At 46.2% G+C, this 25,852-nt stretch overlaps 7 protein-coding genes across 10 annotated transcripts; 4 read left to right on the forward strand and 3 right to left on the reverse strand.

The window, feature by feature from the left end:
- Positions 1–16: 16 nt before the first annotated feature.
- LOC108153969 (40S ribosomal protein S14a-like) lies at positions 17–1,098 on the reverse strand. The gene is made up of 3 exons (XM_017284069.2): positions 996–1,098; positions 449–710; positions 17–387 (listed from the first exon to the last, which is right to left on the reverse strand). Exons 2-3 carry the CDS (start codon positions 683–685, stop codon positions 169–171), a joined length of 456 nt encoding a protein of 151 aa, XP_017139558.1. The 5' UTR covers positions 686–710; positions 996–1,098; the 3' UTR covers positions 17–168.
- Positions 1,099–1,214: 116 nt separating this feature from the next.
- LOC108153979 (40S ribosomal protein S14a) lies at positions 1,215–2,232 on the reverse strand. The gene is made up of 3 exons (XM_017284078.2): positions 2,125–2,232; positions 1,622–1,883; positions 1,215–1,563 (listed from the first exon to the last, which is right to left on the reverse strand). The coding sequence occupies exons 2-3, from the start codon at positions 1,856–1,858 to the stop codon at positions 1,345–1,347; spliced, it is 456 nt and encodes a 151-aa protein (XP_017139567.1). The 5' UTR covers positions 1,859–1,883; positions 2,125–2,232; the 3' UTR covers positions 1,215–1,344.
- Positions 2,233–2,296: 64 nt separating this feature from the next.
- On the forward strand, positions 2,297–3,437 carry LOC108153958 (dehydrodolichyl diphosphate synthase complex subunit DHDDS). Its single transcript, XM_017284058.2, has 2 exons — positions 2,297–3,081; positions 3,142–3,437. The coding sequence occupies exons 1-2, from the start codon at positions 2,425–2,427 to the stop codon at positions 3,394–3,396; spliced, it is 912 nt and encodes a 303-aa protein (XP_017139547.1). The 5' UTR covers positions 2,297–2,424; the 3' UTR covers positions 3,397–3,437.
- Positions 3,438–4,430: 993 nt separating this feature from the next.
- Positions 4,431–11,509, forward strand: LOC108164417 (ATP-dependent RNA helicase dbp2). Of its 3 annotated transcripts, none has more exons than XM_017300137.2 (4): positions 4,431–4,801; positions 5,311–6,885; positions 6,977–8,663; positions 8,760–11,509. In XM_017300137.2, exons 2-3 carry the CDS (start codon positions 5,374–5,376, stop codon positions 8,270–8,272), a joined length of 2,808 nt encoding a protein of 935 aa, XP_017155626.1. In that variant the 5' UTR covers positions 4,431–4,801; positions 5,311–5,373; the 3' UTR covers positions 8,273–8,663; positions 8,760–11,509. The 3 variants fall into 3 exon arrangements, with proteins under 3 accessions (XP_017155626.1, XP_017155795.1, XP_017155715.1); XM_017300306.2 differs by having other exon boundaries at positions 5,317–6,885; positions 8,755–11,509; XM_017300226.2 differs by having other exon boundaries at positions 4,431–4,800; positions 5,309–6,885; positions 8,755–11,509.
- A 7,294-nt stretch (positions 11,510–18,803) lies between these two features.
- Positions 18,804–21,354, forward strand: LOC108164589 (carnosine N-methyltransferase). 2 transcript variants are annotated; one of them, XM_017300418.1, is made up of 6 exons: positions 18,804–19,066; positions 19,410–19,668; positions 19,914–20,083; positions 20,150–20,290; positions 20,382–20,639; positions 20,725–21,354. In XM_017300418.1, the coding sequence occupies exons 1-6, from the start codon at positions 18,933–18,935 to the stop codon at positions 21,161–21,163; spliced, it is 1,401 nt and encodes a 466-aa protein (XP_017155907.1). In that variant the 5' UTR covers positions 18,804–18,932; the 3' UTR covers positions 21,164–21,354. The 2 variants fall into 2 exon arrangements, with proteins under 2 accessions (XP_017155907.1, XP_017155916.1); XM_017300427.2 differs by having other exon boundaries at positions 19,965–20,083.
- Positions 21,321–22,933, reverse strand: LOC108164582 (protein SMG9). The gene has a single exon (XM_017300407.2). It carries the CDS (start codon positions 22,795–22,797, stop codon positions 21,385–21,387), a length of 1,413 nt encoding a protein of 470 aa, XP_017155896.1. The 5' UTR covers positions 22,798–22,933; the 3' UTR covers positions 21,321–21,384.
- A 90-nt stretch (positions 22,934–23,023) lies between these two features.
- Positions 23,024–24,251, forward strand: LOC108164622 (protein KTI12 homolog). The gene is made up of 3 exons (XM_017300469.2): positions 23,024–23,379; positions 23,441–23,787; positions 23,859–24,251. The coding sequence occupies exons 1-3, from the start codon at positions 23,115–23,117 to the stop codon at positions 24,144–24,146; spliced, it is 900 nt and encodes a 299-aa protein (XP_017155958.1). The 5' UTR covers positions 23,024–23,114; the 3' UTR covers positions 24,147–24,251.
- The last annotated feature ends 1,601 nt before the right edge of the window (positions 24,252–25,852 follow it).

The following is a 25,852-nucleotide window of genomic DNA, read 5'->3' on the forward strand; positions in this document are numbered from 1 at the left end:
GCCGAATTGCACTCACTTTTCAGATTTTTTGTGTTTCTTCTACATTATCAGATGTATTCATAGTTATATAAAAAAATAACGCAGCACCTTGCTTCTATTGAATCGCGTACATGCGAGTGCATATAAGACCAGAGCCGATACAATGAGGAACAAGCAATGTACAGACGTTTACAGACGGCGACCACGACGACCGCCCTTCCTGCGGGTGGAATCGGATGGAATTGGAGTGACATCCTCAATGCGGCCGATCTTCATCGACGAGCGGGCCAAAGCGCGCAGAGCGGACTGGGCACCGGGTCCGGGGGTCTTGGTCTTGTTGCCTCCAGTAGCGCGCAGCTTGATGTTCAGGGCAGTGATCCCAAGTAACTTGCACTTCTCAGCAACGTCCTAAAAAGGAAAGAAAGGCTGATTAGAAGGATATTTCTTCTGAATTGTGGGCAATAATTACCTGAGCAGCCAACATAGCGGCGTAGGGAGACGCCTCGTCGCGATCAGCCTTGACCTTCATGCCGCCGGTGACGCGGGCAATGGTTTCGCGCCCGGACAAGTCCGTAACGTGCACAAATGTGTCGTTGAAGCTGGCATAGATGTGGGCCACTCCGAAGACGATCTCACCGTCGCGCACCTGGGGTCCCAGCGAGACCTGCACTTCCTCCTTCTGAACTTTAGCCTTTCTGGGAGCCATTCTGCAGTGTGTGGTCGATCAGCAGCTGTTGAGGAGAAGTAAATGCGAAACACACAGTTCAGTTGTCTGCTTTTAGGTCAGTATGCGGCGATGTCACTAGCAAAACAACAACAAAAATTCGGCACCATAACAAAAATATAACAAAATAATTTGGCGGCATCGACCCTGCCCAATGGCATTTTGTCAGTTTTAAATTTATGTTTGCATAGTCAATCGTTAGCACTAGTTGCTGCATATTGCCGTTTGTGCCGATCAGTTCGAAAACCGTATTATTTTTATAAATGTAAGAGGGAGAGAATCACAAACGAACCAAATGCGTTAACCGGATACGAAAAAAGAAAGCGACAACTTCACAGCTGATTCAGCGATGGAATGGATGTCATGACAGGGCTGCATTTCAGGGCTGCAACTTCTATCGGTGGTTGGTGCAAAATACGACAGCCCTGCAAAATATGGCCAAATTTGTAAACATTCGCAAAAATGTTAACAAAAACCAATATTTTACCCCAAATAATGTGTAAAAATTTTATTTACCGCTTACATAGGGTTCTTCAGCTTTATTACAACGTATATATGCATGGAAAATCTATTTTTACATACATAAACGCGATATTTTTGTAGTTTCAATAATGAAAAACACTTCAAAGAATTCGCACCGCTTAGAGACGGCGACCACGACGACCGCCCTTCCTGCGGGTGGAATCGGATGGAATTGGTGTGACATCCTCAATGCGACCAATTTTCATCGACGAGCGGGCCAAAGCGCGCAGAGCGGACTGGGCACCGGGTCCGGGGGTCTTGGTCTTGTTGCCACCAGTAGCACGCAGCTTGATGTGCAAGGCAGTAATGCCGAGGGTCTTGCACTTCTCAGCAACATCCTGGGAAGACAAACACGCGCTTAGATTTGGCTTGCACTTGATTTAGATTGACACTAACCTGAGCAGCCAACATAGCGGCGTAGGGAGAAGCCTCGTCACGATCAGCCTTGACCTTCATGCCGCCGGTGACGCGGGCAATGGTTTCGCGCCCGGACAAGTCCGTAACGTGGACAAAGGTGTCGTTGAAGCTGGCATAGATATGGGCCACTCCGAAGACGATCTCACCGTCGCGCACCTGGGGTCCCAGCGAGACCTGCACTTCCTCCTTCTGAACTTTAGCCTTTCTGGGAGCCATTGTGAAGTTGTAAGTCGATCAGTAGCTGCATGGAAAGTATAATGGAATGCAAATGTTTTTATAAATGGGTCTGACATAGATCACAAACAAAACAAAAAAAAAAATTGCACAACAAAAATTAACCAAATACGTTCATGCTGGGCATTTTGGGTTGGTTTTTCATTAGGGCCACCAAGGAGCCGCCACCGGCACATATTAATTGAGCCTTAAGCGGCTTTAAAGTGCATTTTTTTACAAAAAATTGGTAGAAAAAACATTAAACAAACCACTTGCGTGAACCGGATATCAAAAAAGGAAGCTGTCGTAGCTGTCAGAAATCCAGGGTTGATTTTCAGTCACATAGGTATGGGTAGATGGCCCGCTCATGGTTGCATTTTACTATCGAACATATTTAATCCACACAATTTCTGCAATAGTATCGATATGAACCGCAACTCTTACTTTCGATAGATATTTTCCATTATCACAAGACTCAAAAAACCAAAACAATACAAATTAAGTCTTAACCTGGACAACGGCCTGCCTACGTGCGTGGAAAAATAATAAAATAAAAAAGCATAAGTATAATGTCGTGGGTTGCCGACTACGAATATACATGGGCAGAGAGGATTTCTATGCGGGCCCTTAGGACTTGTGGCCACATACCCAAACACGTCGCCTTCGTCATGGACGGCAATCGTAGATTTGCCCGCTCTCAGCAGATAGATAAGATAGAGGGACACTCGCGTGGCTTCTCGAAGTTAGCGGACTGCCTCCGCTGGTGCCTGGACCTGGGAATAAGCGAGGTGACCACTTTTGCCTTCAGCATCGAGAACTTTAAGCGGTCCAGCGAAGAGGTCGAGGGCCTGTTCAACCTTGCTCGGGACAAGTTTGCAAAGCTGCTGAAGGAGACTGACCGTCTGAACCAGCACGGGATTCGTATCCGGGTGATCGGCAACATTGGACTGCTGCCGCTGGACCTGCAGAAACTCGTTGCCACTGCCATGCTGAGTACGGAGGTCAACGACAAGCTCTTTCTGAACGTAGCCTTTTCCTACACCTCTCGCGACGAGATCACCCAGGCGCTGGAGACGGTGCTACAGCAGGGCAATAATTTCATCAGCGGGAGTAACATAAGCGAGCGCCTCCTGGAGGAGTGTATGTACACGCGGCACTCGCCTGCCCCGGATCTGATCTTTCGCACCTCGGGCGAGACCAGGCTGAGCGATTTCATGATGTGGCAGGTGGGTAAAAGTCACAGTACCCGACTATTGCATCGGCATTCATTGGGTTCATTGTTTCAGCTAAGCGGATCGGTTCTGTACTTCAGCAATGTCCTGTGGCCGCAGATAACGTTCTGGAACTTTTTGGCCAGCATCCTAGCCTACCAGCGGGACAGATACCGGCTGGAAAAGTTTAGGCGGGCGGAACAAATTCAGAGCGCACAATTGGCCAGGACGAGCGACTTCCACAGCGAGCGGGTGCAGCAGTTTCTGCAAAGCATGGATGAGGATCGGCGGAAACTGCTTGTCCGGCTGGCCTCCAGCAAAATGTGTTAGATAATTGTACATAAACTAATAAAAAATATTGAAATGCCACACATATTGTGTTTTTGTTTTGAACAACGAGGTTGCCACTGCTCTGCGATAGTCCGTGGGGACGTACTATCGCGGTGTAGCAGATGGTGTATACATCGCTAGTAGTGATGTAAATTTGAATGAAAACATCGATGTCGATGTCCATCGATGTTGTCAAAATCAAACATCGATGTTGGATTGATACATCGGATTTATTCTTCGATGCATCGATGTATGACCGCGAAATCAGGATCTGAAGACACGGCGACAGCCTCTGATGATTGCGATGGGAAAATTAGTGACAGGCAGTTGTGGTACTGTTTCTGATACGGAGTTTTATTGAACAAATGGATCTCCTTATATAGCTAGCAGTATAACTCTTGTTGTATGGGAAGGAACGCACAGGCTCCATGTGAGTGTATTTTTAGATAGGGTGCACTTACTCTGTACGGGGGTTACATTTCAGTGCATTTACTTAGGTACTTGGCAGCAATAGAGTAAATAGTTTATTGCTTCACCCTTTTTGTTGGGTTCGAGTTTACAAGTGCAATTGTCTATTCTTAGTTGCTAATGTAATTTTCGTGTCGTCATATTCATTGACATGAAGTTACATGGACAATTGTATTTATGAGTATTTGTGTATGAGATTGTACTGTATATTCTGTAATATTAATAAGGTATATGTCTGTGACTGAACAGTACTCTTCATACCTTCCCAAACACACAACGGGTTGCCTTCGAATGATGTTAACGGCGTTCGCAGTTTCATATTTAAACAAATGTATACCATCTATAGTAAATTTGATTCATTTTAAGTCAAATATGTTTACTTTATTTGACATTGCTGTGTTGCTGCTTACAGAAGACAAATACGCAATGATTTGAAATTAAACGATCGATGTTTTGCAAAACATCGATGCATCGCTCAACATCGGTACCAGCAAAAACACCGGAAAACATCGGTAAACATCGGCAAAAAAACATCGATGCTCGATGCAGCGATGGGTTTTTACATCACTAATCGATAGTAGCAACGATTGTTTTACAACTCAACTTGCTGCTACAAACGCGTTTTTTTTTGTTGTACAAATCTTAAATAGAATTAGTTTCGAGCTCATTGTTACCACCTCCGTAAACTTTAGATAGTTTTAATACAACTTTCTAGTGAAAGATTGAAAAATAATTAAATACCTCGCCAATCCACGGGCGTGAGCGTAACGACGACGGAGAGTACAAAAAAAAAACCGAAGAGGTAACGAGCAAATCGGACGAAAAAAAGCATAAAACCAAATACCAATATAAGCGTACGCATACATGCAAAAAAAGTCATCAAGTCGAGTTTAAAAGAGCTGGGAAAATTTCGCAAAGTGCAACCACAGGAAAAAAGGTAAGTCAAATGCATTTCTTGTATGTGCGGCTGTTCTCGGCCTTTACTCTCTCACTGGTGCTCTCGTCTACTCTATCCCTTTCTCGCTCAGACCATGCATTTTGCCGTAGCGATGCTGTATTGATTTTTTCTCCGTGGTGGGTGGGTTCGGGATGCGGTCAACCTGAGCCACACGCTTTCCTTGCCAGCGAATCAATTTTGGGCAGAGTTGCGTTTCATCCGCTGCATCTTCCTAATCATATTTGTGCTCAGGCGGGCAGGAATAGAGAGAGAGAGAAACAGAGATGGATGGCATGCAAGAGTGCTGATGGCTGAACAGTTATAAAAGTGCAAAGTCGCACTCTCTCTTTAATTCCGTTACGTCTCTCTCTATCCCACTCTTACGCTGTGTGTTTTGTGTTGTGTGTGTGTGCGTGCGTGCGTACGTGCGTGTGTGTCGTGTGAGCGGGTGTTTGTGTGTTTATTTCACTTGACTCTTCCTCTCTCTCTCTTTTGTCCCGTTTTACTAGCAACAGGAGCAGACGCGCCATCATTCACAAATCGATCGCAAAAGCCGAGCATAAAACACAGACATGTATGCCGGAGCATATGCACCCAACACTGGCGGCGTACAGCAGCACACAGGAGGCGGCTACTACGGCAATGGGGCCGTGGCTGGTGCTGGCGGCAATGGTCAGCGTCGCGACCGTCTTTGCTATCCACGCAACAATTTTGCCGGCGCTGGCAGCGGGGCCGCTTCGTTGAACGGAGCCGCTGGGGCGGCTGGCGGCATGCACTTTAGCCAGCACTATGGTGTGATGGCCTACGGCATACAGAGCGGCATCAGTATGGGTGGCGGTGGTGCCGGTACCGGAGGCAATCCGTATCGCGGCGGAAACACCGTACAGAATGGCGGTGCCTTTGGCAATGGAGTGGCTGGCGGTGGCGCCGGCTTCCAAGGCGGACTGCACGGAAAGAGTCCCAACTACACACAACGCTACCAGAAGCCGCACAACGGAGGCCTCGGCAACGGGGGCGGCGGCGGTGGTGGCTATCAGGCCGGCGGCTACAACGCCGCGGCGCTGGGCATGCTTTCCAAAGAGGAGCGTGCCGAAATCCAGCGCGAGAAGGCCAAGAATCCGGGCCGCAACCTGGTCAAGCCCAAGTGGGAGCAGCTGCAGCCCTTCCCCAAGAACTTTTATGTCATCCACCCGAATACGTTGAACATGTCGGAGCAGGCCGTGGCCGAGCTGCGTCGCGAGCTGGAGATAACTGTCTCTGGCAATGACCTGCCACACCCGGTGGCCAATTTTGAGGAGTGCTCGCTGCCGGCGCACGTCATCGACGAGATGAAGCGACAGGGCTTTACCAAGCCCACGGCCATCCAGTCCCAAGGCTGGCCCATCGCCCTCAGCGGCCGCGACCTGGTCGGCATTGCTCAGACCGGGTCGGGCAAGACGCTGGCCTACATGCTGCCGGCCATTGTGCACATTAGCAAACAGCCGCCGATACTGCGCGGCGAGGGACCCATCGCCCTGGTGCTGGCACCCACTCGGGAGCTGGCCCAGCAGATCCAGTCGGTGGTGCGTGACTACGGCCACCTGTGCCAGCCGGAGATCCGTCACACTTGCATTTTCGGTGGCTCCTCGAAGGTGCCGCAAGCCCGCGACTTAGAGCGCGGCGTCGAGGTTATTATTGCCACGCCGGGACGGCTGATCGACTTCTTGGAGAACCGCAACACCAACCTGGCCCGCTGCACCTACCTGGTGCTGGACGAGGCCGATCGCATGCTCGACATGGGCTTCGAGCCGCAGATCCGCAAGATAATCGAACAGATCCGCCCCGATCGACAGGTGGTCATGTGGTCTGCCACCTGGCCGAAGGAGGTGCAGGCCCTGGCCGGAGATTTCCTCAACGACTACATCCAGATCAACATTGGGTCAATGAACCTCTCGGCCAACCACAACATTCGCCAGATCGTCGAAATCTGCACGGAGATGGAGAAGCCGCAGCGCATGGTGCGGCTGCTCAAGGAGATCGCTCCGACCAACAATTCGGCCAACAATGGCAACAAGATCATCATCTTTGTGGAGACCAAGATCAAGGTGGGTTGTGGAAACTTTCGCAAGCTCAAGTACGCGTACAGGCTGTCGGCTAACGTTATTTTCCCTCCTTTCCCGTTTCTGTTCTGTTTAGGTGGAGGACATCTTGCAGATCATCCGCACCGAGGGCTATATTGCCACTTCGATACACGGGGACAAGACACAGAATGAGCGCGACTCGGTGCTGAAGGACTTCCGCAATGGCAAGTCCAACATATTGATTGCCACAGATGTGGCCTCGCGCGGTCTCGATGTCGAGGATCTGCAGTATGTGATCAATTACGATTATCCAAACTCGTCCGAGAACTATGTGCATCGCATCGGACGAACCGGACGCTGCCAGCAGCTGGGCACTGCCTACACTTTTTTCACGCCCGACAACGCGAAGCAGGCCCGTGAGCTCATCTCGGTTTTGGAGGAGGCGGGTCAGACGCCCTCGCAGGCCCTGCTCGATCTCGCCCGCTCGATGCCCAGCTCGGGCAACTATCGTGGCAATAAGCGCTGGAACAGCGCCGGCAACACCGGCGGCGGCGGCGGAGGTGGCAGCTACAACAACGGTGTCTATCAGCAGCGTGGAAATCCGCTCAACTATCAGGCCGGTGGAGGATACAACAATCGCGGGGGTGCCGCAACCGGTGGCTACCAGCAGTATGCAGCTGGCGGCAACGGTTACCAGCAGAATGGAATCAGCGCCGGAAACTGGAACCGCATGAACCAGCTGGGACAGGATGGCGGCAGCCGCAACGGGAGCACTTACCGCCCACGCGCCCCCTTCAACAATGGGGGACCGCGTGCCATTATGGGACATCAGGGCGGTGGCGCCGGTGGTACAGGAGGGGGCAGCCCACAGCCGCATTTGGGCCAGCAGGGCGGACCCTTCATACAGCAGGCGTACCGCAGTCGCGGCCAGTTCGTACCGCCGAATGCCGCCACCGGAGGCATGCCACCGCGCTTCCAGCAGTTCCCCAAGCGCGATTACCAGCAGCAGGGTGTGCCCCAGCAGCACTACCAGCCGCAGCAGCAGCAGCAGCAGGCGGGCCAGCAACAGCAGAAGTCCTCGAAGGATGAGACGTACGCACAGCAGCCGGCCGCAGTGGCCGGCTCCATGGTACACTATACGCCCACCAATTCGCCGCCGATTGCGACCGTGACCGCAGCAGCAGCAGCTGTGGCTGGACGCGCCACCGTGTCCGCTGGGCCGGGGGCTGCTTACATGTACGACGCCAACGGTGTGCTGACCACCACCGCTGCTCCGGGCACCAATCCGTATGCCAATCAGTTCAGCATGCCGGCCACCTACTATACGGCCCAGCATCACCAGTTCACGGCGACCGTGGCTGGTCCGGGACCGGGTCCGGCGGCTGCCATTGAGCAGGCGGGTCAGCATTAGGACTGCCTTATTATGCAGCCACCCACACAACAGCCGTAAGAATGACACCAATAACCAATAACAGCAGCAACAACAACAACATCAACATCAACAACACGGACACAAAATGGCAACAATTACTGAAGGAAGGAAAGAAAAAGGAAAAACATTAGCAGGAGGAGCACGAGCACGAGCACTCGCTAATAGCTACTCGCTAATCGCCGCTACTCCACACACACTCGATAGATAGCTCGTTCGATCGGACATTTTGGTTTCGTTTATCAATCTTAGTTATATTTCCGTCTCACTCAACCTATTCATATTCTCTGTTGGCTGTATATATGTATATGAGCAAGCGGGATGACAGCAGTGCAGAAGCTGCTGCGGCCACACAACATCAACAAAACACGGGGTAAGAGACCGCGAGTGCAGCCGTACATAATGCTTTAATAATCGTATACTCTATACATCCCCATTCCATCCATTCCCCCAACCCATTCCAGAGCAGGCGCAACAGTAGCAGCAGCAGCAGCAGCAGCAACAGCAGCAGAATCTGGAGCAGCACTTTATCATCGCCATCCTCGACCTCCATGATGAGGTAACGAATCAAAAGAAAAACAAAAAGAACGTTGATAATTATTAGTTATAGTTTCCCACTCTCGCATGTCCTTTGAATGCTTCGTAACGCTCTCGGTTAAGTAGGGTTTTTTACTTTTCGGAACGCACAGCAGACGCGAATCTAAAATGTAATCAAAATTGTTTCATTTGTTTTGTTTTTTAATGTGTAAACGAAAACCAAACCTACACAAACTCACAGACAAACACACACAAATACACAAACACCGTTATACCGTTATACCGTTGATAACAAAAGTTATATTCATGTTTAATCATGTACAAAAAACCACAAGAAAGTAACTTTTGTTGTTACTTTTCAATGTAATATACATTGGAGGGGGACTTCCCTTTCAACAAAGCCACTTGGTTGGTAGGAAATTAACGGTTTACTTGAAAAACAACAACACCCATACAAACACAGAAATTTGTAACAAACAGACACACAATTACAACAAAATGAAAACCGATCGAACAGCTCGACCAAAGAATGCAAGGTATAAGGCATATTTTGTCCTAAAAAATCAATAATAATAATGAAATGAAATGAAAAACCACAAAAGAAAATAGTTCAGATTTTGGGCAAAGGTTGAGGACAGGCAGCGCTGCTTTGGTAAAAAAAAAAAAAACAGTATGTAGAAATGGATAAAACAAAATCGAAAGAAACACATGCACACATATACATATACACACACATACAACATACATGTACACGAACACCAAAGCCAACACGCACGCGTATTACGGTTATCGTTTAGTTCCCGTTTTAAAGGCATATCATATGAAGAAATACCATATGCCCATGCCACCCATTCAAGCTTGATTTAATATGAAGATTGCAATACAACAAAAACGCTCATTTTTGAAACGAATTCGATTGTCCAACCAAACCCAAATCCAATCCCAATCCCACAACCAGAACCAGACCCAACGCCCAAATACTTCCCACAGAACATTCGCCTAAATTAATGATGTTTTTTCAAAAGTTCTATGCAAATACTTGACAAACAAAAACTACCAAGAAGCAAGAAGAAATTCAAATACAAATTTCAATTTCAACCATTCCAAGTTTAACACGAGATTTGAGTCAAAGAACAGGAAAGAACGTATAAAAAGAAAAGACGCCACATTCATCCATAAAGACAAGAAAAGCGAAAACGAAGAAAGTATTCGACGAAGACGAGGACAAAGACAAAGAAGAAGAAGTTGTGGAGAATCGAATGAAAATAATGATAATGATAATACAGTACAGCCAACATAATGCATATTCCAGATTATTCCAATTGAATGATTTTCCTTTAGCCAAATTTATTTGATTTGAAATTTTGATTTCGGTTTTCGAGTACGAGTTCGAGTTCGGTTTCGGTTTCGATATCGATTTTTCCTTTCCCGATTTCGAAGAAAAAACAGATCATTAAGAGTTTCATTGAAGTAGCAGTAAGTGGCGATAGCACCAGTAATACCAGTAATACATAGCTAGCAAGAAACCAGAGTAGAGTGGGCCTTCAGCAGTTGTCGCCTGTCGTCCAGTAGTAGATGCTGGCGCCTCGATCATCAGCAGCGTCGCCACACCACAGTACACCACAGCACACCATTTTCTACCCACAAATCAGTACAAAAGATGACGGAAAGATTTTTTTTTTCATTTAGCCGTAGGACAGAACAGAAACGAAACAAGGGATTATACAACAACAAAAAAGTAAAAGTAGATTAAATGATATACTACATGCATACATACAAACATATGTATATTCGTATATATTCGTTAGCCGAACCAAGTTTCCTTGAAACATTTCTCATTTTTAGTCCTCTATATACATAATACGTTTCTGTTTAGTAAATAGCAAAAGGGAAATAAGGGCAACCAGAGAGGGAGGAGGGTTAATGATGTGCATAAACACAATATACATTGTACACCTGTATGTACTACTCGTCTGTATCGAATCGTATCGTATGCCAACACAAGGATCTCTTTGAAAACAACCCACAAACCACAAAATGGGAAGGAAAACTAGATTTTTTACAAACAATAGATACTTAGTATCGATCGATGGACGACGGACGGATGGATGGTATAGAAGAGACATTGTTTGGATTATTGATAACGATTCAAATTGTTACCATTACATTACATTTCATTTCGTTTCGTTTCGTTACGTTGAGTACTGAATACATTTTGGGGTCTTTTTGAGTTACCGTTTTGAAGGGAGTATAGTACATATAGACAGGGTCCACTAAAATACTATTATTATTATTGTTATTATTCTTTGTATGTAGGGAGGATCCTCGAGGACACATATGCCAGGCGTAAGGAAGGTTTTGTTTTGTATTTTGTATTATTTCTTATTTCTTAATTATTATTTCGATGCAACCGAATTGTGATGATGTGATAGACTTATATAAACAAACAAAAATACAAAAAATACCAATTAATAACCAGTTTAAATGCAGCTTAGCAGAGCAAACCGCTGCAGGAGAATATGAGAATACGAATATGAATATGAATATTAATATGGATATATGTTATGTATTTGTATTATTGTCGTTGTCGCTAAATAGACAATGTCTGATGGCTATATATATGTATTATGGATGACTTGAGGCAAACATTCTTTTTTGAAGAAATAAAACTATAGAGCGCGATATTTGTATTGTATTTATCTATAAGTTGTTGTGTACACACTGCGAGACGGGGAAATCAAACAACAAATGACAAATCACAAACAAACAAAACAAAAAAAATCGAAAAACACTAAAACACGAAAAAATGAGAAAAAAAAGAGCAAAAGCCGTTGAAACTGATAAAATTTAAGAGAGTTACTAAAACTGAAATCCCCGAGTCCCGATTCCCGATCTCCGACCCCCTACTCCCCCCACCAAAAACAAAACAGAAAACGAAATGAAAAAATAACAAAAACAAAAAGAAGTTCCAATCCCCAAAATGGATGGGATTTATTGTTGTTGTTATTTCCTTTTTGTATGTTGGGGCACACTCTTCCACCTTGTCTTGATCGCTCTCTCTCTCTCTCTCTCTCTCTCTTCATCTCCCACTTACTCCGTCAGTCTCTCTCTCTCTCTCGCACTCTCCCAGTCTCCCTAGTCTCTCAATCTTCTTAATGATTTATGTATATATACATATGTACATATACAAGGACGATCGTGAATCGCAGATCCATATATACATACATACATACATGCATATATTTTTGAAAGTATAGAAATGCAACTTTTGAAAAACATTCAACCAAAAAGTATAAAACAACGTAACTAGAACCAAAAACAAATTGAACTCAATCGCCTGCGTGCCGCGTCCTGTCGCGTCACGTCGCGTCGTTTCGCCATGTGTTCAGAAAGCTTTCAGAAAGAAAGCACAGAAACACACAAACACAAAGTAAAACACGAGAAATTAAAAGGAAGACCGTTATTTCGTTAATTTGTTGTACAACTCTGTTTTGTGTTCGCTGAAACGCATAAATCTAAAATCGTTTCTCCACGCTTTTCGTTTAGTTTTTGCGTTGTAGCTGTTTGTTTTTACGTTTACGTTTTCTTGATTTTAGTTTCGGTTCAGTTTTCAACAAAAAAATGGAAAAACCAATATATATGTACATATGTGCATGCCTATGCATGCAAGCCAGGGCTGCCAGAGCCAGGGCTAAAAAACAAAAAACAAAAAGTGAATTGCATTTACCGTTACGATGCGGAGGTCGCCGCCAGACAGTGCGCGTCTCGCACAAGTGCCAAAATGCAAAAGAGAACGTGAACAAACTCTCGCACATGCCCACACACAGACGCACATACACACACACACACACACAAGAAACATACATACATACATACATAAATGCATAATTACCTAAAAGCATAATTTTAAGCGCCAAAGTTAGGAGTGGCTTGTGAGGGTACTGTACCACATACACTCGATGATTAGCAATGGACGCAAGAGCATTAGAAACTGTTGACAGAACAGTGCTGCTTGTTGCATTGTAAGTTATACACACATACATACATACATACATACATACATACGTTATATGAAAATTTGTATTCGGCCATAAATTGAATCAAATTGAAGCGGAAAGCTTACAAGTAACGTCAAAGAGTGGAAGTAAAAAGTAAACCAAAACCCATTGTGATACAGCTGCAAAATATAAAGAAAACAAAACACGTTAGAACCTAACGACGATAACAAGATGGTTTTATTGTCATTTACATACTTGTATTTCGATAGCGATTCGAAAAAGTAAGCAACCTACTGAGTCGAATCTATTATGAATTCAATCAAAAAACAACAACAAAAAGAACAAGAAAGCCAACAATTTATCCAAACTTGTTAAAAACATAACAAACAAAAACAAAAACAGAAGAAAGCACACACAGATACTCTGTTGATTTCGAATTTCGAACAATGAAAATAATGGTATGGAATGCAATGCAATGGAGAGCGCATGCGCGAATTTTTCTAGATTTTCATTTGTTGTGTTGAGCATTGCAAATTTTATCATCAAGTTGAGGAAAATGCAAACTCTTAGCCATTTTGAGGTAGCGTGCATTTAGAAGATAGCAACCATATTATACACAAACAAAAACGAAACATGGAGTACGAGTAATTTCGAAATCGTTAGCTTAAGATTACCACCACATAAATAGATGCAACATGCAACTGGTGGATCGGTGGACAAGTACTCGATTCTATTTGCAATCGATGCAAATTATACTATGAAGAGCTGAGCAAACATGTTTGAAGTAAATGTTAACAGCTTATAGTTAAGAACCCACAGAACACAAACACACACACACACAGACACATTCACCTATACCTACTTATATTTAAACACATTATTATAATAATTATAACAACAAAACATATATGTATACATATATATATATATATGTTCATATACATATACATACATATGTACGAGTATGTATGTATTTTATGCAATTCAATGCATATTCGCAAACAGTTGATTCGCCCGCCTCGCCTCGCCTCGAATTCGATTTGGAATTTTGCGAGCAGCATACCGGAAGCGGAGATAAGGAGAAACTACTGAAGAAGCCTAAATTGTAATCAATTTATCTTATGTACTAGTTATTAGGCAACACGAACACGTACACCCAGCCACGTACCCTGCCCAAGTCCCAAGTCCCCAGTCCCCAGCCAACAACCAAGCGCCTTTCCCCTAGCCTCCCCCATCCCCACCAGTCGACTAATGTTGAACACAAAAGCGTATAAAATGCATCAATATGAATATGTAACGATCATGTTTACAGCAAGCAAAATGGATATCTTCTTTGTAATAAACAAAAAAACTAAAAAAAAAAATATCACTTTTAAAACCACAGATTTATTCAATTTTATTTTATATGTGGTTGGGTATTATTATAAATGCTTCCAGATCTATTATTATTCGACGCCAGCAAGTCGTAGATGCACACAGTTCAAAAGGTATTGCACGAGAACCCGAGAATGCAAAGACATTATATGTACATGATGTGTGCAAAACGTCTGCTCGTTAATGCCCTGGCCAGCTCCTACAACAAGTACACAGTCTTTGGTAATGTGCAGCCGATCGCAGTCTCCGATCCCAGAAAATATACTTCAAATATGTTATACTCTTCATGTCCAAGACATACAATTTGCTATTGTATTACTCGTCATTTCGTTTTGAATTATTCGCTCATGCGAGAAAACCGACTTATTTGTTGTAGAATTCTGGGACCGACTCAGCTGCCAGACGAGCTGAACAGAGTAGGTAACGGTCAGAGACGAAGCATAGGTGAAAAGAGAATTGATACCCCGCGCAGAGGGCGTGCGTTATGGAAAACCCCGCCATAGAAGAGCTTTTTGGTCCCTAATGCAACATCTTGGTATTGTACATATATTCTTTGGTGCTACCCTACCATATAGCTTTGCAGCACCATCTGGTAATCCTGGTGGGACTTAATGCCATTTTGTACAACAAAAATTGGTTGGTTAATGTACCAATAAAGTATAAAGTATGATTGTAACTATTTTAAAGAGAATAAGCCTCATATGTTAATAAAATATTATTTTTAATTTAGACTAACTCCCTTCGATTGCAAAATACCCAACACCAGAACCCAACAGAATTTGATGCAACATCTCCCCCAGAAGTCTTCGGCTCACGTCTTCTGTGCTAGCGAACGCATATGATTGGGATACGGTTTGACGGAGAATAATTCCAGTTGGACGTGACTGCTTTTTGGTGCGAGTCGCTAAGCTTCGAAGCCCCCTATTATAATAATATAAAATATAAATGCATCATTGGCGTTCACCAGCACTCGAATACATGACACTGTAAAGTCGTTGGGTTGGCGTGATTTTGACTACGCCTCGTATATGAGTCAAAAAATTTTTGGATTTTTATTTATTAGAACTGAATAAAAAATGTTTTTATACCCGATACTCAAAATGAGTATTGGGGTATATTAGATTTGTGGTAAAAGTGGATGTGTGTAACGTCCAGAAGGAATCGTTTCCGACCCCATAAAGTATATATATGCTTGATCAGCATCAATAGCCGAGTCGATTGAGCCCTGTCTGTCTGTCCGTCCGTCCGTCTGTCCGTCCCCTTCAGCGCCTAGTGCTCAAAGACTATAAGAGCTAGAGCAACGATGTTTTGGATCCAGACTTCTGTGATATGTCACTGCTACAAAAATATTTCAAAACTTCGCCCCGCCCACTTCCGCCCCCACAAAGGACGAAAATCTGTGGCATCCACAATTTTAAAGATATGAGAAAACCAAAAACGTAGAATTGTAGAGAATGACCATATCTTTAAGACTGCGGAATCTGAATTGGATCGTATTATTATTATAGCCAGCATCAAGAAAACAATTTCATTTTTTCTCGCCCTGTCTCTCTCTAACACTCACGTAGCATAGGCGGCTTTGCTTAGAGTAAAACATTAGCGCCTAGATCTCAGAGACTACAAAAGCTAGAGCAACCAAATTTGGTATCCACACTCCTAATATATCGGACCGAGACGAGTTTGTTTCAAAATTTCGCCACACCCCCTTCCGCCCCCGCAAAGGACGAAAATCTGGGGATATTCAAAAATCTCAGAGACTATTAAGGCTAGAGTAACCAAATTTGGTATCCGCACTCCTGTTAGATGTAACTATAAAACGTGTATCTCAAAATTTCGCCCCACCCCCTTCCGCCCACACAAAGGACGAAAATCTGTTGCATCCACAATATTGCACATTCGAGAAAACTAAAAACGCAGAACAAATCAATTTGCAGTGGCTACGCAGTGCCCGACGTCACGCTCAGACTGATTTTCTGTCTCTCTCGCACGCACTCTTTGTCGTGTCGTTTAATATTAGCGGCGTCTGCCGGAGGAGAGCCATACTGACTTAGTATCGGGTATAACTGTAGAGTTGCGGTCTCCGCAGCAACTCACAACGTTCCCCCTCGTTTTTTTTTACTTCCAGCTTTTAATATTTTTATTATGGAGCCCAGAGTTTGACTGAAATAAAAAATAAAAATACATATAGAAGTGTTTATATTACTTAGAGTCCTTGTATTAGACATTACCTTGCTTTTGGAATCATTCTCGACAGTATTTTTCGAAAGCAGTCCGCTGTGGCCATGTATCAGACATTAACTTGATTGTGAAATCATTTTCGGCAGCTTTCAGCAATACCAACACTTTTTTGGCAACTTCTACCGGATTGGCCGTTTTGCAATCGCTTAGAGTCATACCAAGCGCTTCACCTACAAACATACCCCTCTTTGGTTTTCTTTCGCCGTGGCCGTTCGAATTCACGGGTCCTGGATTATTCGAGATAAACCCGCCGTTGCCGTTCGCATCGGAGGTATTGATATGATTGTAGCGCAAATTTAAATTATTAGTATAGAAACTGTCATTAAAGCTGGGTCCATTGCGACCAAAGTTTTCAATATGAACATGATTATTTGTGATGTTTAATACGTTTTGCGATTGATCAAAGCTTTCGTTACGCTCACGTAATTCTTGACCACGATGGAAACTGTTGCCCTCGCCAAGCCGCGATTTTCCGATCCGACGAGTGCGTTGTTTTTTGTGAATTTCGTTTTTGCGTACTTTAATGTCGATGTATTCATCTGCGAAAAGAATTATTTAATATAAGCATACAAGCTTCGGAGTGTGTTTAATTTTATATAGCGAAAACTAATATAAAATTGGCTTACCCAAGCTCTGCAGTATGATTGTTGAATTGAACTTCGTCGTTTTGTTACAAAACTCAGTCTTATGAAGCGTCCGAGATTTAGGTTAGACTATTTGTTCTTTTCTGCAAAGAGAGAAACAGATAGATAGCATGAGGGGAGAAAACACACAGACGACCAGTAAAATTTCATTTGAATATCGATTTCTGCGTAGGCGCTGCTACAGATAAACGGGCAATCCGAGCTGAGGCAAATATATCTCTCGCTATCACTGCATTCTTCTCCCATAAGGCTTACTTTGTACATCCAGTTAGTCAGCTAGCAAATTCTAATGTGTGTTGCATGCGAAGATATCGATAGGTGATACCCCATAGAAGCGGTGAGGAGGAAAGAAGTTTGAACAGAGCGGCAAGGCCAAAATTTAAGGGGAAAAGGTTAGCGAAGAGTGGCGCCACCTGGTCCTGGAGAGTGAGAGTTCCGCGCGCTCTCCGGAGCCGTTAGGAGAGAGGATTTCCGATCTCATCCCATAACGGAGTCCCGAAGCCAACTCACCCACACCCCAAAGAAAGAGAGCCGCCAGCAGCCCGAATCAGGCCATGCCCTTGAACCTAGTTCAAGGGCGATAGAAAAGAGCGATGGGGATCAGCGGCCCAGGAGCATCATACAGAGCAGCTAAGCAAAGAGGGGGTTCAGAGTAAAAATTTCCCGCAACGGAGGAGCATGCGCGCCGGTTGACGGAGAAAGTGCCGTGATTTTTTAGTTTTGAAAGAAAAAGTGAGTGGGATGAGGATAGAGTAGTGGCCATCACCCGATAAAAAGATAAATAAATCTGTGATTCCAGGGGATCAAGATCAGTGAAACACCAGGAACTTTAGAGGTGACCAGCGGGACGGAAAGTAGACCCAGAAAGCACAAGAGTGAGTCCGCTCCAAAGGGGGAGTAAAGAAACCCCAAATTTATTCTTTTCATTGGCAAATCCATAGGGAATAGGTGACAGCTCCGCCATCCTGGCTTGCTTTTTGCTGGTCTCGAAGAAACTATCCCGGCCACGTAGTGCGGGTCCCTCGCCCATTTAGGGAGAGAGAAAAAATCATCAATTAACATATTTACTCCCTTTATTTATTTTTGTTAGACGTCTCCATTTATATGTATATGTTAATCCCCTAATTTAAGTCCGTCCATATCTATTTATATATGTAACTTATTTATTTTTATTATATATATTATTCCTATTTATCTATTTATTTATTAACCGCCCGTAATGATAAGATGAAGGGGGAATGAATAGGCAGGCTTAGTTTAGCAATGTAAAAGTAGGAAATTAACGTGAAAATTATAAGAAAGAAAATGAATTGCTAATCGTTTCGTATGGGGGGAAGAGGAGCCACAGCATCGGGAGGGTAAGGCTGCTGCACATGGCAGGGAGATCCAGAACGTTGTGATTCGGATCTCAGGTAGGGTGGGTACGTCAGAGGTAAAAAAAATCGACACCTCGACCTGGTCCACGTCTGTGTTGAAGGAAGTTACTGTAATATTGTTTGTCGATTAGAGTCCGTTTGCAGTTTTTTTTTGTCGGTTACTTTTGTTGTTTCAATTTGTTCGAGATGTCCAATTAGTTGGTGTATTGTGCGACCTGAGGGCTTGGGAAGTACCCAGCCCTGGGATGACTGGCTAGAAAACAGAGGTTCGTAACATGTGATATGACATTGTCATAGCTAAACATCGATGTTCGTCCCAAGCAATCGATGTTTATAGTGGGACGATAGTGGCATCGATGTTTCTCCACCTCTATTTATGAACGACAAATCCAACACTAAGAGAAATGGTGTAGAAAAATTGTTCGGCAAAATTTTAAGCATAGAAATATCGTAGATTCGGAAGTGACGGGCGAAAATGAGCCACGCGATGCCATCAATGTTTCCCCTGCATCCCAAAATCGATGAGCAAGTGGCTCTGGCTTTTTCCGCCAACGAAGATGAGGAAGAGCAGCACATTCAGAAGGTCCAGAATGCCTTTCTATACTATGGGTGAGTGTTTGCCTTTATTGCTGTCAGTGAAATGGTCTCCGGCCAACTGTGATTGAATGCTGATCGAGAGAAGTAGGGTCGGGGTGAAGAAGCGCTGTGACATGTGCAGACAAGTCCGCCGGCACCTTAACAAATTACCGTAGTTTTGCGCTGTGTGTGGGTGCATTTTTGAGCGTTCGTGCGTGCGTGTGTGTGTGTACATGATAAGCAGCCTGCATGTCTGTTCTTGTACGGGACATGCAGTTGTCCCAACATGATTCGTACCACCAAACACACGGCGTCAATGACTGATAATGAAAATCAATTAATTTATCTGCCACTCATCCGCACCCCGTATCCACAGACCATATGCATGCCAGCGGCTGAGAAGAACCCTGGATTACCTCAACAGCCTGCCAGCCGATGATCAGCGTCTGCTCTCCAAATACCGGGCCCATCTGGACTGTGTACGCACGTGCATTGACCGCAACCAGGCCGTGATCCGACAGATTCTCCGCGAACGGCTCCTCTATCCGGCGGATGGCTCAAGCAGCCCCACATCAGAGGGGGACAGCGAGTTTGATGAGCCGCCAGCCCACGTTCGACATGGCGACATGGACCAGGTAGCCACCCAGCGAGCAGGATTTGGGCTTAAGCTCGAAGACGCTTTCATTTCCATTCTCTCTGCCTTTTACTCCTTTACTCTGCTACTGTCCTCTGCTCTCTTCCTCTGACCCTCCGATCCTCTGAAACTACTGCTGATCTATAACTGAATACGAAACAAAATCTTTACATGTGCATGTGTGCATCTCTCCTAAATCTATCCCCGAATGATATGGTCCCTCCTGATCCCGAATCTGAAACGCAGTATGATTTTGTTCTTGATGATGCTGATGTTGAACCTCTGAAAATTTTAAAGGCCCAGTCGACATTGAAGTTGATTGCGCGTGACTGGAGCACGGACGGGGCACTGGAGCGCGAGCAATCCTACAAGCCGATCATTGACAGCATCATGGAGTACTATAAGCCGAGCGACTAGTGAGTAATCCATCCGCCATCATACTCCCAACCCATTATTCATCTCTCTGCTATTTGTATGCACAGCGAGCTGAACGAGATTAAGATTCTGGTGCCAGGAGCTGGCCTGGGACGGCTTACCTACGAGCTGGCCTGCCTGGGCTACTCATGCGAGGGCAATGAGTTCTCCTACTTCATGTTGATTGCCTCTAACTTTGTCCTGAATCTGTGAGTACCATATTCACAGTCTTCTCACAGTCACAGTCACTACCCACACATATATAGTATTTAACTGTATCTCCATTGGATCTCTCCATAGATGCGACTATGAGAACAAGTATGTGCTGTACCCCTGGGTTCATCAGTATGTGAACAACCTGAGACGCGAGGATCAGGTGGCGGCTGTGCGATTTCCCGACGTTTGCCCCCTGAAGAATCCACCCAAGGGCAATATAGAGATGGCGGCTGGAGACTTTCTCGAGGTCTATAAGACACCGCACAGCTACAACTGTGTGGCCACGTGCTTCTTCATTGATTGTGCGAACAATGTCATCGACTTTATACGAACCATCTACAAGTAAATACGCCTTCTGCTAGCCTCATTTCCTATTCTGATGAAATTCTCCTCCTCCTCTCGCTGTCTCTCACTTTCGTTTTTACAGAATCCTCGTTCCCGGCGGCATCTGGGTGAATCTCGGCCCTTTGCTATACCACTACAGCGATGTTAATGGTCAGAATAGCATCGAGCCAACGTACGAGGATCTGTGCATCATAATTGAGAGTGTGGGCTTTGTGATTGAGTGCTCGCGGTCGGGAATTCGCACTAAATACGCCCAGAATCCGTCATCGATGAAGCAGAGCGAGTATCAGAGCCTGTTCTGGGTCTGTCGCAAGCCGGGCCCCTACGAGGAGCATTGCGGCAAGATGAACTCCAAGTCGAAAGGATCCAAAGAGCCCCATGATCTCATTATGCGCGAGGACAACGACATGGAGGACGCAATCATTGTTAATCATTACGATGATGGAAACGCAGACGCAATTGACGCGCAAAATGAGACTGAGACGGACGACGACACTGTTGCCACAACACCACAAACGTGATACGGCCAATTGTCAATTGGCGATCGAGAAGAATCAGGCTAAATCCCCAAAACCAAAACCAAAACCTAGTTCGAAACCCACCTACAGATGCCATAGCCAAAACGTCACAGACGATAGACAGACACTCTTTCCGTCGTCAATCGAAACGACAGACAAAGGAGGTTCCAATAAAGGTTTAATGTATTTCTATATATCTTTTGTTCACATGGTGATATCTCTGTCTAATTGGCGTCATTGCCAAAGTTGCGCCAGGTCTCGGCCCGCCGCTGGCAGCGTGGGTCCAGATGGCGATGCTTGATCTCCGCATAGATCTTCTCAAAGTGCGGCGTTGCCCGGCGCACACTTTCCGCCAGCAGCTCGAACCAAATGGCCTCGCTGAGGTCGTTGCTCTGGCACATGGAGACGCGCGTCGTGCTGAATACCCGCTCGCGGAACTGGCGTACCAGCTCGCCCAGGCAGGCATGGTGGGCCGTTGCCCCGTTGCCGTATACCTCGGGCAGCAGGAAGCTGTTCAGGCATCGGGCATCGCCGCGGCCCCGATAGATGTGCAATCCGGTGCTGCCAAACAGATGGACCAACTGCTTATCGAGTCGCTCCCGCTGGCGGGGCTCAAAGTGCTGGCGATGTGCGCGTGTGCGCACGAACATGACATGGGGCAGGTAGTCGCGGACGTAGCCCTTGCAGGGTGTGCGCGGGCGCAGGCGCAGGGCGGTATGCAGCAAATGCAGCTGCTCGAGACTCACTTCGTCGATGGCCAGCAGTAGGATGTGGCAGATGGTGAGCATTTGCGACATGGGGGCCAGAGAGTGCAGCTCCAGGTAGTCTGCCTCCTTCCCGTTGGCAACCAGCAGCGGCGGCGTGTCCAACAGAATGAAACGTTCCCTGGTGATGAAAAACTGCAGCGCCTCAGTGCGCGGGCGCAGGATGCTCTTTTGGTTCTGCCCGGAGGAGGGCTTGTGCTTGTGCCTTGTGTGGAATGTGCACTCGTCTGCCTTTGGGCTGAACAGGTGCTGGTAGTAGTCGTAGTCCAGGGGCCGCTCGGCAGCCAGCAGATTGAGCAGTGTGGACTTGCCCACACCCTGGCCACCTAGGACACCTATCACAGTGAAGTCCGTGTTTGTCTTGTGGAAGAGCTTGCGGGCACTGGCGTTGAACACCCCGTTTGACACTATTAGAGGGGTGGTTCGCATCATTCGTGGCGGCTGAAGATCTTGAGCTGGCAGGAGCGCTGCTCCCGATCCGGAGCCCGAGCTGGTCTTGTCCCGATCATTGGACGTGCCACTGGCCAGGGCCGCGCAAACTGATGTGGAGTGTACTGAGGCTACTGACGGCAGCAGGCATCCGACTGGATGGTACCCAGATGCAGCAGCACTACCGCCCGAGGGTCTGCATTTTTCGGAGCGCCCATCGCTGCAGCGATTGATGATGAGCGTCTTGGGGAAGCAGGACAGATCTTGGTTGCTGCTACCGCTGCAAGGATCCGACACTTTGTCCTTCTTGAGTAGTATTTTCGGCTGGACGCAGCGTGGATCCTCCCGTCGAGCAATGGTGACCGGTGCTGCCTGTCCTGCACCCTGCATCGGACGATGATCATCCCGCTTCTTATTCCGGTAACGCCGGCGTGCGTCAGACATTACAAATAAGATGTTAAAAAGGAAGTTTCTTTCAAATTGTGCACGTTCAGCCCCGGTTGGCAGTTTTCAAACAGCTGGTCCGACAATGGGACAATATCGATAGGCGTTCGGGTCAGTTTCTTTCAAATTGTGCACGTTCAGCCCCGGTTGGCAGTTTTCAAACAGCTGGTCCGACAATGGGACAATATCGATAGGCGTTCGGGTCAGCTGGAGAGCTCGAGCAGTGCTGTAAAGTGGACCTTTGTCATGTGGCATTGACCAGCACTGCAGCGAAGGCGTGCACAGGAATATAAATATTTATTAAGCCGCCTCTTAGCATGCCAATTGTTGTGATTACGGGCTTGCCGGCCAGCGGTAAATCCACGAGAGCTCGCCAGCTTCAGGAGCACCTCGCCGGCCTGGGGAAGAAGGTACATCTAATCAGCGAGAACGAGGCGGTACCCAAGGCTTTGTACGAGAAGAACTCCTTTTTTGGAGACTCGCAAAAGGAGAAGGTGGTGCGCAGCGACCTCAAGTCGGAAGCGTTGCGGCACCTCAACAAGGAGGATGTTGTCATTCTGGACGCTGGAAACTACATAAAGGGTGAGAGCGCAAAAGGCATCTGCTTAATTTTTCTTAACCTGATCGATTCGATCCCCCGCAGGCTATCGCTATGAGTTGTACTGTATAACAAAGTCGGCGCGGACCACGCAGTGCACACTTTTCTGCTGCATATCCCAGGAGCAGGCATGGTCATTTAACGAACAACGCCAGGAGCCGGACGAGCTTCCAGGCGACGGGCAGACGACGCAGCTGCTTAACAACTCGAATGTGCCATACACCCGCGAGATCTTCGATGCACTATGCATGCGCTACGAAGAGCCCCACAGCAATAGCCGCTGGGACTGTCCGCTCACAGTGGCCCTACCCGAAGACAGGCTCGACGTGGAGGACATCTACAAGGACCTGTACGAGACGCAGCCTCTGTCGCCCAACCAGAGCACCCAAAACGTAGGTCACCCCTTGTTAATAATCCACAAACCCATGCAAGTCTAATCACAGTCATTCTCTCCGCCATTCAGCCGCCTCTCTGCGCCACAAACTACCTCTTTGAACTGGACAACATCATGCAGGCAATCATCAAGGAGATCCTGGGCGCCATTAAGATCAAGGCCTTCGGCCAGCTGCGCATCGAGGGCAGCACCAGCCCCGTCAAGGTAACCACCACGATGAACGCCATTCAGCTGAATCGCCTGCGGCAGAAGTTCATTACGAGCAGGTGCCGGGCCTCCCAGACGGCAGCCACTCCGTTGGCTCAGGTGCCCCAGATGTTTGTCCAGTTCATCAATGCCAACACAATTGGCTGCTAGGCTTCCCAATTTAACCTGCGATATCGTGCTGTTTTCTTCCTTTTTTCCCCTAATTTCTAATTTCTTAAATAAACTACAGAAATGTAATATCGTAGAAACTTGTAACCCTTTTGATACCATTTTCATGTGTGTAATGTCTGATAGGAATCGCACTTGAATTCATTTAAAACATATGTCGTTTACTTAGTATTTGTTTGATGCCAGGAATTTCATATAAAGCTAAGTCTAAGACGAGATCCTAATTGTGTTAGCTGCCAGGAGCTGCCGTCTGTTGAGTTATTTAAGTATGTTTACACACATATGTATGTTATGTACATGTGTTTTAAGGCTTGATTATTAGGTTCATGCTGGTTAAAGCACAATAATTTCAGATATTTATTGGTTGTCGGAAGTTTTTTGAGTAATATTGTTGTTTAAATTAAGTGTTTGGATGTAATGGTACATTGCATGAACCGTTTAGGGTCTTATACTCGGATTATGATTCCCTCTACCGTATAATATCTACAACTAATTCCCCTCCTCTTCTTAAATCACTAATATTGGCATATCTTTCTCGTAGTTAGTATTTGAATTTATATTTTGAATGCATGCTTAGCAAGTCTTTTTTGCCTGGGTTTGCCTGGGATCCGCGCGTAACAGCCTTCTCTGGTGTCACACGGGCCTCTTGATGGTGCAGTAATTGCATCGTTCTAGTTCTAGTTCTGTGGAGTTGTACAAAAATCCATTTCAGAAATCCTCCAATGGTCACAAAAGAATCTCAGAAGAAAATCAATCTGAATTTGTACATACGTACAGCTATGCCGTTAATACTTCAGCTATACCTATGATTCCTGATTTTAAGCTTTGACTGTGATAAAATGCTATATCTATATACATATATGATATAGGGGTCCCATTAGCCAACGAATGTCTTATTCATGAGAGAATGAATCACTATGTATTTTTTTTTATATTTAACTTAATTTAACGGACAAGAGTATGTTGGGACTAGGGGCCCCGCGGACTGCGGTACTGCCGCAAAGCATTGCTTCGCAGTGGCGTGGACACCTACTCCGTCTGCTCCTTCCGCCTTCTCTCCAAGGACCTAAGCGTTCGCATCACGCTAGAGGCGAACTCCGCGGCCGCTTCGCACACCTTCGGGTCTGCCAGCATCAGCGGCACCAGAGTCTCGGTGCTGACCCTAGACCCTGCTGCTGTCTCCAATGTCTGACGCTCGAGGTCAAACCTGTGGCAGTCGAAGAGGACGTGGCGAGCGTCCTCCTCTATGCCTGTGCCACACTCGGGGCACCAGTCCTCTGTCTCGTGGCCGAAGCGCTTGAGGTAGCCGCGGAAGCAGCCATGTCCGCTCAGTGCCTGGGTAAGGTAGAAATCCACCTGGCCGTGCTTCCTTTCAACCCAGCATGCTATGCTTGGGATGAGGGTGTGGGTCCATCGGCCTTTGGGTGAGTGGTCCCATCGAGTCTGCCATCTGTCTATGCTGGTCCTTCTGGCGGCGTCCTTAATTTCTGCTTTGGAGCGTACCTCGGCTGCACTGTCCGTCATGGCATCATGGATCTCCTTCCTCTCCCTTATCAGCTCCCTGAGCGGAACTTGCCCGGCAATGACTAACGCGGCTTCGTCTGAGATGGTCCGGAACGAGCACGCGATCCTAATGGCGCACAGTCTGTACGTTGCCTCAACTCCTCGCATGTAGCTCCTCACCTTCG

Source organism: Drosophila miranda, chromosome XL (assembly GCF_003369915.1).
Source record: "Drosophila miranda strain MSH22 chromosome XL, D.miranda_PacBio2.1, whole genome shotgun sequence".
Taxonomy (NCBI): Eukaryota; Metazoa; Arthropoda; class Insecta; order Diptera; family Drosophilidae; genus Drosophila; species Drosophila miranda.

Excerpts from the sequence above, each read along its gene's own strand:
- LOC108164582 (XM_017300407.2), bottom strand. The coding sequence starts at position 22,797 with ATGTCTGACGCACGCCGGCGTTACCGGAATAAGAAGCGGGATGATCAT.
- LOC108153979 (XM_017284078.2), bottom strand. The coding sequence starts at position 1,858 with ATGGCTCCCAGAAAGGCTAAAGTTCAGAAGGAGGAAGTGCAGGTCTCG. Across the intron at positions 1,564-1,621 it reads CCGCTATGTTGGCTGCTCAG|GATGTTGCTGAGAAGTGCAA; the intron begins GTTAGTGTCAAT and ends TTGTCTTCCCAG.
- LOC108164417 (XM_017300137.2), top strand. The coding sequence starts at position 5,374 with ATGTATGCCGGAGCATATGCACCCAACACTGGCGGCGTACAGCAGCAC. Across the intron at positions 6,886-6,976 it reads TTGTGGAGACCAAGATCAAG|GTGGAGGACATCTTGCAGAT; the intron begins GTGGGTTGTGGA and ends TGTTCTGTTTAG.
- LOC108153969 (XM_017284069.2), bottom strand. The coding sequence starts at position 685 with ATGGCTCCCAGAAAGGCTAAAGTTCAGAAGGAGGAAGTGCAGGTCTCG. Across the intron at positions 388-448 it reads CCGCTATGTTGGCTGCTCAG|GACGTTGCTGAGAAGTGCAA; the intron begins GTAATTATTGCC and ends TTTCCTTTTTAG.
- LOC108153958 (XM_017284058.2), top strand. The coding sequence starts at position 2,425 with ATGTCGTGGGTTGCCGACTACGAATATACATGGGCAGAGAGGATTTCT. Across the intron at positions 3,082-3,141 it reads GCGATTTCATGATGTGGCAG|CTAAGCGGATCGGTTCTGTA; the intron begins GTGGGTAAAAGT and ends TCATTGTTTCAG.
- LOC108164622 (XM_017300469.2), top strand. The coding sequence starts at position 23,115 with ATGCCAATTGTTGTGATTACGGGCTTGCCGGCCAGCGGTAAATCCACG. Across the intron at positions 23,380-23,440 it reads CGCTGGAAACTACATAAAGG|GCTATCGCTATGAGTTGTAC; the intron begins GTGAGAGCGCAA and ends GATCCCCCGCAG. Across the intron at positions 23,788-23,858 it reads CCAACCAGAGCACCCAAAAC|CCGCCTCTCTGCGCCACAAA; the intron begins GTAGGTCACCCC and ends TCCGCCATTCAG.
- LOC108164589 (XM_017300418.1), top strand. The coding sequence starts at position 18,933 with ATGAGCCACGCGATGCCATCAATGTTTCCCCTGCATCCCAAAATCGAT. Across the intron at positions 19,067-19,409 it reads AATGCCTTTCTATACTATGG|ACCATATGCATGCCAGCGGC; the intron begins GTGAGTGTTTGC and ends CCGTATCCACAG. Across the intron at positions 20,640-20,724 it reads TTTATACGAACCATCTACAA|AATCCTCGTTCCCGGCGGCA; the intron begins GTAAATACGCCT and ends TCGTTTTTACAG.